A 13395-nucleotide genomic window follows, 5' to 3' on the forward strand; every position below is an offset into this window, starting at 1 on the left:
AGTGGGTTAAGGATCCAGTGTTGCTGTGAGCTGTGATGTAGGTTGCAGATACGGCTCGGATCTGGCACTGCCGTGACTGTGGTGTAGGCTGGCAGCTGCAGCTCCAGTTTGACCCCTAGCCTGGGAACCTCCATATGCTGCAGGTGCTGCCCTAAAAATACAAAAAAAAAAAAAAATTGAATATGTAACGATAAAAAGAGACAATAAATCGGATTATTTGTTTTTAAAGCTTCATTCTGCTAAATCTGAGGAGAAGAGTCTTAGATTCCAGGGGACCCATTGCTGAGCATTTGGAAGCAGTTGGGTAGCAGGGTGAGGGGGAGTCCTGGGGAACATCAGTGTTTAGATGAGCAAAGGCAGTGATGAGAGAGATTGAGGAGCAAATGTAAGAACGTGAGAAGAACCAGAAGAGTCTTAAACCAAGAAAGTAGAAAATTTGTGGAAATAAGAAGTTGTTGACCATGTCAAAAGCAGCAGAACCCTCCAGGATGCTAAAGACTGAGAAGAAGCCATGGAAGGGGCACCATGGAGGGGTTAGCAGCATATCCGCATAGAACCCCAGTGCACCTCAAATTCGAAGTTAATTCCAAGTTCATCATCCTTCTCTCCTATCATACTCTTCCTCCTGCATTTTCTATTTTAATTTTTGGCATCTAGCCACCAAAGCTAGAAAGCGGAGAATAATTATATGCTCCTAGAACACCCACAGCCACTCAATTTCATGCAGATTTCTATTCCTGAATATTTCTCAGATCCTCCTCTTCTAACCATCTGTATCCCACAGCTTTAATTTGGGTCCTTGTTAGCATTTTCCTGGACTATTTTATGACCCCCTGACCAGTTTCTTTACCTCCGGTCTTGTTGCTGTAAATCTGTACTGGTTATCTATGTCTGCTTAACAAATTATCTTATGCTTGTAACTTAAAGCAGCAATAAAAATGTATTTCTCTCACATTTCCTGTGGGTCAGGAATTCAGGAAAAAGTTAGCTGTGTAGTTCTTTTGTGAAGCTGTAGTCAAAGTGTTGGCTTGGGCTGCAGTTGACTGAACTCTTGAGTGGAGTCAGAAAATCCACTTCCAAGATGGCTCCCGTACATGGTTTAGTAAACGGTTGCAGTTGTCGGTGGAACTCAGTTCCACCTTGGTAGCCCTGCTTGGTGGTCCTCCTCACAAAGTGGCTTGTATCACCTCATGGCCCAGAAGTCTAGCTTCCACCACAGCAAATGATCCCAGATGCCAAGGCAGAGGCTACAATTCCTTTTATAACCTAGCCCCAGAATTCACCTGCAGCATACCCTGTTTATCATGCAGTCTGTTGGAGAGAGGAGACCAAATAAAGGCATGAACAACAGTAGGTTTTGAGAGTTCAGCCAAGCTACTCCGTGGTGTTGCTGCCTTAGCATCCATTTCATTTGGGCAAATGGCCTGGCAGGGACCTTAACCTCACACTAGCTCCCCTATGCGATCATATGCCCCAGAGAGCAGCCCAGAGTCATAAGCAAATGTAAGTTCCTGATACAACTTCCCCAACAGCCCTCATAATTAACAGTCCCCATTGCTTCTTATCACTTATATATTTTATGCAGGTGCTGAGGTCCTACTCCTTTCTTTCTGTCTGCAGCCTGCCTTCACCTTCCAATGTGGTCCCTTGAGGTGTGTCCTGTACTTCTAAGATCTGTGAGCAATAAACTTCTTTATTTCAGTTTCTCCTGTTATCTGTTGTTGAACCTCAGCTCACCATCCTGCATCCTGTGCTCCATTTAACAAATGTCAGTTTAACAATGCCATAACAGAAAGCCTGGATCATCCAGATCACCTCAGAGGCCGGCTACCTAAACATCTTCCTTACTGCTCTCAGAGTGATCTCTTAAACTTATAGCTGCCAATTTAAAGTGGAAGTGGTGAAGATACAGTGTGGGTAAGGAGACTACAGAATAATGAAGGTCTGGCACAGTTTCAAAGAATGGGAGAGGAATCAGTAGATTATAGTGGATTAGCAAAGGGATGTGTTGAATGATGTTAAACATTCAGCCAAAGACCATGAATCTATAGAGGCATCAACCAGATTGGGAATATTTTCTTTGCAAGGCTTAACATTCAGGCCCTAGAAAAAAAGGAGCACAGTTTTTAGCTGTGCTGTGGTGTTGGGACTTTAACAGGAGCTTAGGGTGTAAGAAGAGGAGTGTCTGGGCATTGGGTTGCCGATGAAGATGCCTAGTCATTAACACGATGCCCAGACTGAGTAGGAAAGTAAATGGGTTTAGGAAGAAACTAATAAGTTGAGAGAAAATGGGGTTATCAGGAGAAAATGAGTGATAGGAGGACCTGAAAAAGACAGAACAGTACAAGTAGATTTCAAGGCATCAGTGAATATGAAAAACTTGAAAAGATAGAAGAAAGTTCAGAGTGGGCATTGGAGGTGTCACACCAGGGAGTGTTCTGGCTTATAGCAAGTCTATGATGTGGCCATGGGTGTAGGAGGCTGGCATGTAGAAAAGGAAAGGCCATTGGAATTCAGAACTTCAAGAAACTGTCAAGTTAGAGTGTTGGAAAGTCAGTCACATGGACTTTGAGAGGCATTAAGTGTTATTTAATAGAATAGGATATGGGATGGAGAAGGAAGCCATGAGTAAGGTACAAGGTCAGGGATAAATGTCAAGTGGCTGAGTTTTTGACAACAGCATCTGAATAGAATCTCCCTGATCAGGGGAGGCTGAAGAGTTCCACGTGAATCTTAGGGGTCTCAGCTTTAGTTTCCAAGGAAACAAAAACTCCTACCTAGAAAGGGCCTGAAAGCTTAGGAGCTGAGGACAATTTCAATCAATGGGCAAAAAGTGTGGGTTTACATATATAAAATAAATAAACAACAAGGATTTACTATATAGCACAGGGAACCATATTCAACATCTTGCAATAAGCTATAATGGAAAAGAATATATGTAAGAATATAGGGAGTCCCCGTTGTGGCTCAGCAGAAATGAATCCGACTAGGAACCATGAGGTTGTGGGTTTGATCCTTGGCCTCGTTCAATGGGTTAAGGATCTGGCATTGCCCTGAGCTGTGGTGTAGGTCACAGACACGGCTCGGATCTGGCGTTGCTGTGCCTCTGACATAGTCTGGCAGCGACAGCTCCGATTCAACCCCTAGCCTGGGAACCTCCATATGCTGTGGCATGGCCCCAAAAAGACAAAAAAAAAAAAAAAAAAAAAAAGAAAGAAAAAATATATAATACATATATATATATATATATATATATATATATATAACAATCACTTTTTTATAGACCTGAGACTAACACGAAATGTTGTAAATCAACTATATTTTAAAACGAAAACATTTTTCAAATGTTGGTTTAAATCTGAATCTGGTTTGTAGTTTACTTAATGGTATTATACAATGCTAATGTCCTGGTTTTGGTATTGTGCCGTATTACATAAGATTTTACCATCAAAGGAAGCTGAGAGATGGGAACACAGGATTCTCTGTGTTATTTTTGCAGTTTTCTCTGAGTTTATAATGATTTCAAAATAAAAACTTAGCAAAAAAAAGAGGATATGAAGCATAGTTTCAAAGGATCTGGGTCCTAAGAGATGGAAAATGAAGAGTGACACAATTGCGGGGCTAAATGAGAGCGTATAGGTGGTTGCAGGAGATGCATGTTCATGATTGTTTCTGGGGGACTGGAGACTTGAGGGGTCTCATTCAAATCACCATGGATGGAATACATAGGACGCTTACTCTGAATCTCGTTAAACACAGAGCAAAAGCTCCTTGTAGACAGTGACTTTTCTCCTGCTTGGGTGACTGCTGAATCTTTAGCCCTTAGAACAATCAATATTTGGTGCAGATAGGTGCTCTTTGGTTGAGTGAATAAGTGACATCTCGGGAACTAATACTGTGACCTAGATTCTAAATGGTGATTTATCTATTTATTCCTCAGTTTATTTTTCAGGTTTTACCCCAAAATGACCATTATTCTCTCAAGAAAGATGAGAAAATGACTTCTGAAGACCATTCTCAATATTTTAGAGAAAGAATAAAAAATAATTCTCATGGGAGAATAAGGGTTTGCTTAGGAAGTAAAAGAAATGCCCAATTTTTATGGGGGCTCTAATGTTCCTAAGAAGCTCTCTAATAAAATTTTGATTTCCTATTTAAAAGAGAAACTCACATTATCTGGAAACCTCTACTCCAACAACCTCTTAGCTCTTTAACAGTGGGGTGGCTATAATAATAGTTACCATTTATGAAGCACTTGTGTGGCCTGGTATGGTGATACACAATTACATCCATCATTTGATTTAATTTTTCCAACGTCCCTATGCGATCCTTGCTTTGTCTTACAAGTTGAGAAAATGAAACACAGAAAGGCTGGGGAAATGATGGCCATGAGGCTGAAATGTGGAGGGAGGGCCAGGGTGCAGTGCAATCTGATTCCAAAGCCTGGACTGTAAAGAAATATTTTTCCTATTAAAATGTCATTTATATACAGGAAAATTCATCATTGTGAGTGCCCAGTTTCGTACGTTTGGACTAACACATACAGGAGAACTACCCCCACAATCAAGACGTGGAACATTTCCATCACTTCAAAAAGTCCTTTCATGACCCTTTGCGGTCAACACTTCCTCACACAGCCGGTCCTTGGCAACCTAGGTGCTGCTTTCTGGCCTATGTAATTTTGCATTTTCTCAAATGTCATATAGATGGAATCATAGAGTATCTAGCTTCTGAAGCCTGGCTTCTTATACTGACAATAATGCATCTGTGAGCTCTTTGCATGTTGTCTCATGTGTCATAGTTCTTTCCATTGCTGAATAATACCCATTGTGTGAATGTATTAGCGTTTGTGCCTCCATTCCCTAGTCAAAGGCTATTTGGGTTATTTCTAGTTGTTTAGCCCTTATATATGAAGCTATTAAAAACACACTAGATTTTTTCTGTGATCATAGTTTTTACTTTTCTAGGGTAGGATTAAGAGTGGATTGTTGGCTCAAATGGTAAATATATGTTTCATTTTATAAGAAATCCTGTGTTGGAGTTCCTGTTGTGGCTCAGCGGTAATGAATCTGACTAGTACCCATGAGGATGAGGGTTCTATCTCTGACCTTGCTCAGTGGGCTAAGGATCCAGTGTTGCTGTGGCTGTGGTATAGGCCAGCAGCTACAGCTCCGATTGGACCCCTAGCCTGGGACTTCCATATGCTGCACCTGTACCTCTAAAAACAAAAACAAAAAGCAAAAAAAAAAAAGAAGAAGAAGCTAGAGAAAGAAATAATGCACTACATGATTCAAGTCCACCATTTTGGAAGGAGCTAATAAGACTAGTACTGGACAAGCTGGAAGCAGAAAGATTAAATGCTGAACTCTAAAAACCTGGCTATAAATCTTTTATCTTATTATATTGTGTCTTCTTCAAAGGAGTAATATTAGAAGAGTCAGTCCCTGTGGATGCTTTGGAAGATGAAATTGAAAAATACGTTGATGAAGTTTCCTAAATAATGCATCTCTATAGACCCTGATCCCCCTGCCTTGAAAGTGAGCTGTCCAGTGAATAAATTTATAAGACATAATTGCCCATGAAGGACAGGTTGGCCCAGGTCATTTTGTGCTTAATACTAGTGCATAAGATGGGGTTGTTGAAAAGCCTGTGGTTGCTCTTTCCCTTTATCCATTCTTGATCTAGTCATTCTTGGTCAGACAAAGAGAGTGAGAGAGAAGCAGGATCATGTGACACAAAGTATGGCCCCACAGGCTGCAATGATTTTCAGAATGGTTGAAAGAAGAGTCTGGCCACACAGTTAATGCAAATATGTCTGGTACCTTGAGCCTCAGTTTTCTAATCTGTAAAATAAACATACTGACTTCTGGTTTCTGTTGTGGCATAGGAGAAGCTTGGAAATTGCTTCTCTGTTGTAACAAGAGTCAACAACTCTTCTTACATCCATAATAGAAATGAGGTCACAGGGCACACTACTGCCTCCCAGCTCCAAATTGGAAGCACAGACAGGTATATACAAAGAACCACAACTTATATGAGCAGAAACTCAGAGAAGACAAGCCACAGACTAGGAGAAAATATTTGCAAAAGGTATAACTGATAACGGATTGTTATCCAAAATATACAAAGAGTTCTTAAAATTCAACAATAAGAAAACAACCAATGTGATTGAGAATTGGACTAAAGACTTTAACACACCTCACCAAAGAAGATATAGATAGATGAAAAGTTAACATATGAAAAGATTCTCCACATTATATGTCACAGGGAGAAATGCAGAATAAAATGAGATACCACTATTAGAATGCCTAAAATCTAGAACACTGTGACACCACCAAACGCTGATGAGTTGTGGAACAATAGGAGCTCTCATTCATTATTGGTCAGAATGCAAAATGGTATGGCCACTTTGAAAGACAATTTGCTAGTTTCTTACAAAACTGAACATACTCTTATCTAAAATATAGCTAGGTAGGCAATTTATTTGTATGTGTACATCTACTGTGTGCTTACTGTATCCTGGGTGCTTTCGCTTGTTTTGTCTCATTTAATGTTCACAACTATCCTGAAAAGAAATAGCAATAATAGGTAAACTTTAAATGGCACTAGTCTAAGTGGTTCACAGATATTCACTCAATAGTAACCACCACCAATATTTTTCGTACCGTGTTTTATACACTGGCAACTAGGAGGCTTGGAAGCATCTACGAATAAAATATATGACAGACAAAGTAGGAGAAGGAAAGAATGCTGACTTCTCTCCCTCCAATCAGTTAAATTTCAAAAATCAGTGGCACTTGCTCAGTAAACACTGTAGATTTGAATTTTATCTGAGAGTGTTCCCTATTCCGTGTGCCATACTTTATTTTGTCCTCTGTCAAACAGCCAATGGTGAATCCATGTGTCACTCTAAACAGCTAATGGAAGTGTCTGTCAAGAACCATATGCCAAACAACTCAAAAATAGCCAAGGGCTTAGAACAAGCTCTAAATTCAGAGGCTTGTGTTAGGATGGCCAGAGAGTTCCTTGTTGCATAGCACAGCTCAGAGCAGTTCATAGGGGACTTCTACAAGATAAATTATCGTCAGAAGCCTTCTGGCTTCCCCCCAAAATTGACCTGTGTGTAAGAGTGAATGCGTGGATCAGAAACTGAGCAGGACGTTCCACTGCTAGAATACCAGCCTCTTTAGAGCCAAACTCACAAGCTGCTTTTGCAAAGTAATCAACCCCACTGTCTTCCACCTTAGTGCTGCAGAATGAGCCTACGTAAGATGCCTGATCTTCGGGGAGCAAGCAGGCACTCACTGATATCTCTCTTCCCTGCCCCACATGGGGTAAAGTCTCTGTGTCCAAGTAGAACTAAGGATCTCCTATGCCTGCATTCAGTTTCTTTCTTTCTTTCTTTCTTTCTTTTTCTTCCTTCCTTTCTTTCTTTCTTTCTTTCTTTCTTTCTTTCTTTCTTTCTTTCTTTCTTTCTTTCTTTCTTTCTTTCTTTCTTTCTTTCTTTCCTTCTTTTTCTTTTTCTTTTTTTTTTTTTTTGCTGTTTTAGGGCTGCACCCATGGCAAATGAAAGTTCCCAGGCTAGCATTCAAATAGGAGCTGCATCTGCCGGCCTATACCACAGCCACAGCAACACAGGATCCAAGCTGCATCTGCAATCTACACTATAGCGTCCTCCTGGATACTAGTCAGGTTCGCTACTGCTGAGCCACAATGGGAACTCTAGGGTGGACTCATTTATTAAGTGATACACAAAACACTGGGTAAACTGAGCAGGGTCCCCAGTTTGAGCAGCTGGTGTCCACCATCACTGACCCTCCACCTGCCTGACCTTCCACTCCTTCCTTGCCTGGTGCGATGCCATCCTGCCTCTCCCATGCTCCATCATGAGAACTGATTGGTCTCACATGTGATTGTGTGTTGAACACTGTGTAAAGAAGCCCTACAAAAAGGACACATGGAGATAAAATTCAGCCAAGGCTGCTTCCACTTGGCAGCATCATCACCTTCCAAAGCCTGCATGGCCATGAGATCTTCATGCATTCAGGTGATATTTTACCTCGGCTTTGCCTGCCCTGCCAAGTCCTGCATTCCTTCTCAGCCCCAGCCCCCAGCCCAGGCAGCCAGAGGCAGGGAGTCAGGTCTGTGGTAGGAGCACCAGACTCCCTCATAATCACAGCCAGGCCCCCAATAGCACGGAAGAGAGGGTGTCATGAGAACCTCTTCAAGAAATATGTGTTGGATTTCTATTTTTAACCTATATTCACATTCCCACTTCGTCTCCTTTTCTTGTTCTACCTTATTAAACACTACATGCTTCTACTTTATTAAACTCTACTGGACTCAAGTTACGGACAGATATCTTAGTGAGGTTCTATAAGTAACACAAAGATGGGTAAAGATGCCCTAGAAATTCACCACCTGATGTTTCTGAAAAGTTAAATACAAATTCACTTTTCCTATATCACTACACCTGATTTGGAGGCTGTTTTATTTGAATGGCTTAAAGTCTAAGGTTGGCAATGAATCAAGTATGTTTTGGACGCCCAAATTGATTTTCTACGAAGAAAGAGCAGTTTGGGCACTACAAGGCCAACTGAACTACACAAAATAAATTTTAACTTGTCTGATTTTTATTCAGGTAAACATAGAAGAATGTTCCCAGGATTTTGAAAAGGGTGACAATAACCTGGAAACTAGAAGCTATGCAAAGGAGGGGAAAGGGATGCATGGGATTTTCAGGACTTCAGATGCTCCGGTGATGGATGAAGGATGGATTATGTAGGATGAATTCATACAAATGAATCTTACCTACATAAGACGAATTACGTCACCTTAATACTAGGGATGAAAAAGGTAATTATCACGTCTAACTATAAAACCCCCCATATATTATAGGACCCTTTACCCATTTCAGTGTTTTCCATTTCAGACCACGGTGCTCTGTCCACCCCTCCACATCACACTTATCCCTGCATGCACCTCGGCTCATCGTGACTCACAGAGGTGGATCACAGCTGACTGATGTGACATTATTTGCATCGTCTCAGATTTGGGGGCTCCTCCATTCTCTCTTAGGTTGAGCAATGGGCCCTGTGTGTTGACATCAACTCACAGAGAAAGGAGCCACGTGTGTCACTACACTGGGCCTGACCTCATGGACGTTTACTCAAGAATTTACTCATGGAGTTGGCAGGTCTCTAGGATCCTCCCATTGCTTTTTTGTATGGCACAGGCCAGAATGTCCTTTTAAGAGCCTTATTTATTTATTTATTTACTTGTCATTCCCATGGCAGGTGGAGTTCCCAGGCCAGGGATCAAATGCGCTCTACAGCAGTGACAGGGCTGGGTCTGTAACCTGCTGCCCCACAAGAGAACTTCCAGAATGTCCTTTTTCAACAAAAATATCACTCATCGCTTTTCATCCTCCTGACGTACGTTCTGCCAATTTAGCAGTCATTTATATGCATTGGTGCTGAGAATTCCTATGAATTTTGGCACCAGTCTCATCGTCTCCTGTGCCTTTGGCTACAGAATAGTTTTTAAATTAATAATACAGCTACTTCCCCTTGTTTCTCTACCTGTAGCAAGACCAAACATGAGCTCGTACTTTGAAGTTAGGGAAAATAACAAGACTCTTTTAATTGCTTTTGATTTAAACACACACACACACACACACACACACACACACACACACACACACGCCAGGTGTATCTAGCATTTATCTCTCTGGAGCTGACAGCCTTCAGGGATGATCTCAGCATGATGCCATCGCACAAATAACACATTACCTCCACCTTCCAGAGACCTTGCGGCTTTGTGATTTATTATCTAGGCTTGCCTTTCTCACCTGTTATTATTCCCTCTTTTGGGTCCTATCCATGAGGAGATTTCATTTTTAGGATGTGTGATGCATAAAATTAAAAGCAGCAGCAACTCTCATTTTCTCTTTCATGAGCAGGTTGGAGTATTTAAAAGCCTGAGGCCAGATAATTTTGATTTTAGAGGAAGGCAGGGTGATAACCAGAAAGGGAAAGAGGAGGCCTGGCACACAGCCTGGAGCTGCAGAGTTTCTGCTCTGCCCCCAGAAGACTGCTGGTCAGGGCTCTGTACACCCCTTCCCTGGAATCCAGCAGGAGGCCCAGGTCACAAGTTCAGACACTGGATGTTTTCCCAAGGAACAAGTAGTCATCTTCCCAACTTTTAGCTGGGTAACACAGGAAGGATAGTGGGGAGCTGATTCTTCCATGGTAGAAATGGTTCTTTGAAATGTCAGCAGTGGGAATGTTCAACTAAATTTGGTAAATCTACTTGATGGACTACTCTGCAGGCCTTTAAAGTGAAAATTTTAAATAAGACTATGAAGTAATTTGGGAAATTTTTATAATAAAATGTTAACATAAATATCAAAATTCTGCCCAGTTTGGAGTTCCCGTCATGGCGCAGTGGTTAACGAATCCGACTAGGAACGATGAGGTTGCAGGTTCCATCCCTGGCCTTGCTCAGTGGGTTAAGACTCTGGCGTTGCCGTGAGCTGTGGTGTAGGTTGCAGACTCGGGTTGGATTCCGAGTTGCTGTGGCTCCGGTGTAGACCGGAGGCTACAGCTCCGATTCGACCCCTAGCCTGGGAACCTCCATATGCCGCAGGTGCAGCCTTAAAAAGACAAAAGCCAAACAAACAAACAAAAAGATCATAAATCCGGAGAATTTCTAATTTCTAAGAGAATATTTGGAGAGCAAGCATAGCAGATCAGAACTTTCATATTAAAATATTTCATAAATGCAAACAAAAAGAACTTTTTCATTTTTCTCTAAAGTGTTGATTTTTAAAATCAGTTTTGTTTAGAACAGCTTCAGATTTACAGAAAAAAATGGAAATATTGAATATAGAATTCTAACATATATTCTGTAACCAGTTTTCCCTGTTATGAACATCTTACATTAGCATGATATATGGTATATTTGAATTTTTGAACCAATATTGATAAATTATTATTAATGAGAGGCCACATTTTATTCATGTTTCCTTATTTTTCACCTAGCATTCTTTTTCGGCCCCAGGATCCTATCTATCCAGGACACATTACATTTAGTTATTATGTTTCCTTAGTCTTAGGCTGTGACAGTTTCTCATATTTCCCTTGTTTTTGATGACCTTGGCTGCTTTGAGGAGCATTGGCTAGGTATTTTCTAGAATTGTTCTCCATGACAATTTGTCTGATTTCACTCTTGTGATTAGTTATGAGTTTGGGGGGAAAGACCACAAAGGTAAAATGCCATTGTCACCATATCATCAGGTCAAAGGTATATACCATCAACATAACTTATTCCATTGATGTTGACCTTGACCACTTGGCTAAGAAAGTGAAAGATGTTTTTAAAGCCGTTCACAACTTGCATATCTGCCAAGGAAAAAAGTTAAAACAAACGTAATACCCGCCCCCACCCCCACCAAACCATAAACCACAGACAAATAGAACAAGGCTCTTATCTGTGACTCCCAGGATTTATTAAGTAAGAAACATCACTCTTCACATTGGCCTGTTTTCCTTTCCTCCCCATATACTCATCTGCTCCTGCCCTCCCTGCCTCGGCACCTCTATTTGCTTTTATTTATATTTTAGCAAGATAGTCATATTTGTATTGTTTTAGAGATTAAAATGCTCCAGACCCTCCAGAACCACTTGGAGGTTTCCATGTAGCCTTTGTGCCAGGAGAACATAAGCCACATTATTTTTTTGTCTTATTTTTTTCAGGCCCGCACCCATGGCATGTGGAGTTTCCCAGGCGAGGGGTTGAATTGGAGCTGTAGCCACTGGCCTATACCACAGCCACAGCAACGTGGGATCTGAGCTACATCTGTGAACTACACCACAGCTCGTGGCAATGCCGGATCCTTAACCCACTGAGTGAGGCCAGGGATCCAACCTGTGTCCTCAAGGATACTAGTCTGATTCATTTCTGCTGAGCCACAGCAGGAACTCTTTTACAAGTTCCACGTTTAAGTAAAGGTGGAGGTTATGCACATAAAAACACCTTTCTTTCATTCTGGCCAAATGAATAAATTTCACAGTGTGGTCAAATAAAAAATGTGCTACCCGTGATAAGTGCCAACTGCCTGAACCTCTGCAGCTCTGTAGTGGGGCTGGGGGGGGTGGGGTTGTTAGTGGCGGAGATTTGCAATGAAAGGAGTCACTGGGGAGCAAGTGCTTTTAAGCAGCCTCCCTTCCCCCGCCCCCACTGTCATTTCTCCTGTCTATCTGACCCATTGAAGATGCTTAATAAAATATTGGATGAATAACTGAATAATTTAATAAAGAGCTGAGAAGATATAAAAAATGAAGTGTCCTAGAGATATGGGTCACTGTCAGTCCTGCTGCAGGACTTTCTAAGGAACATACTCCATCCACAGCCTTCGCTCTGTAATGTTTTGGCTCATTCTGTCAGCTGTAACTGCCACCCCAAACAATCCCCCAAACACACACAGATTGGACAAGCCTGACTCAGAAACAGCCAGTTCACAAGCTTACCGTTACCTTCAAGGGCTGGCATACAGAGATGACAGGCTTTCCTTTGGAAATTCAGAGTAAGAAAAAGAATGAGGTGTCCTGGTCGTGGCTCAGTGGTAATGAACCAAGGACTCGGGTTCGATCCTTGGCCTCGTTCAGTGGCTTAAGGATCTGGTGTTGCTGTGAGCCATGGTGTAGTTTGCAGATATGGCCTGGATTCCGAGTTGCTGTGGCTGTGGGGTAGGCCAGTAGCTGCAGCTCTGATTCGACCCCTAGCCTGGGAACTTCTATATGCTGTGGGTGCCGCCCCCAGGAAAAAAAAAAAAAAAAAAAAGAGTGAATTGCCAGCAAGCGATTTTACTGAAGCTGTCAAATTGCCACAGGCTCAAGACACAAAACCATGTGCCAGATGAAGTTATGAAGTGACCCGAAGAAGAGGGAAAAACTGGACAGGAAAGGATGACCTTGAGAGGATATAAGTCAGAGAGAGAGAGCAGAAAAGAGGATATGAAAGGGACCAAGGGAAAAAGACCAGTACCGACAATGAGGTCTTGTGGCCTGTGATCCATTCTGATTTGTATGAATAACTTCAGATAATACCCACCTCTCTTCCCCAAAATCAAGTGAGTCTCTGTTCCTTAGAAATGGAAACAGTAGGGTTCAGCAGGCTCCCAGTCCAGCAACAACCTCTTGGAAAATGTTTCAAATTTGAATAATGTTCCCTGTAAAAAAAATGCTTTTAATGTCTTCTAACCTTGTATCCTATGGTCACCATTCCAGTTTACCGTTTCGTAAAAAGTTTGTTTAGACACAGTACAGGAAAGAGGAAGAAGATGGAGAGCAAACAATGGCCGCACCCCCGCCTTTGCTAAGGCCAACCTGGAGC

General features: G+C 41.7%; 1 protein-coding gene across 1 annotated transcript in view; it reads left to right on the plus strand.

Annotated features, from left to right (window-relative positions):
- LOC146405999 (uncharacterized) overlaps nucleotides 1-11417 on the plus strand; it is a 244878-nt gene extending 233461 nt beyond the window's left edge. The window contains exon 5 of the mRNA XM_084955716.1: nucleotides 8642-11417. Coding sequence (XP_084811842.1) covers nucleotides 8642-8785 — 144 coding nt within the window. The 3' untranslated portion in view covers nucleotides 8786-11417. The remainder of the gene's footprint in view (nucleotides 1-8641) is intronic.
- Nucleotides 11418-13395: the final 1978 nt, after the last annotated feature.

The sequence above is a fragment of the Sus scrofa genome, chromosome 1, assembly GCF_054392235.1.
Source record: "Sus scrofa isolate SSC_HxYL_T2T_F1_AM1 chromosome 1, Sscrofa_HxYL_maternal_Yorkshire_Landrace_v2.0, whole genome shotgun sequence".
NCBI classification, from domain to species: Eukaryota; Metazoa; Chordata; class Mammalia; order Artiodactyla; family Suidae; genus Sus; species Sus scrofa.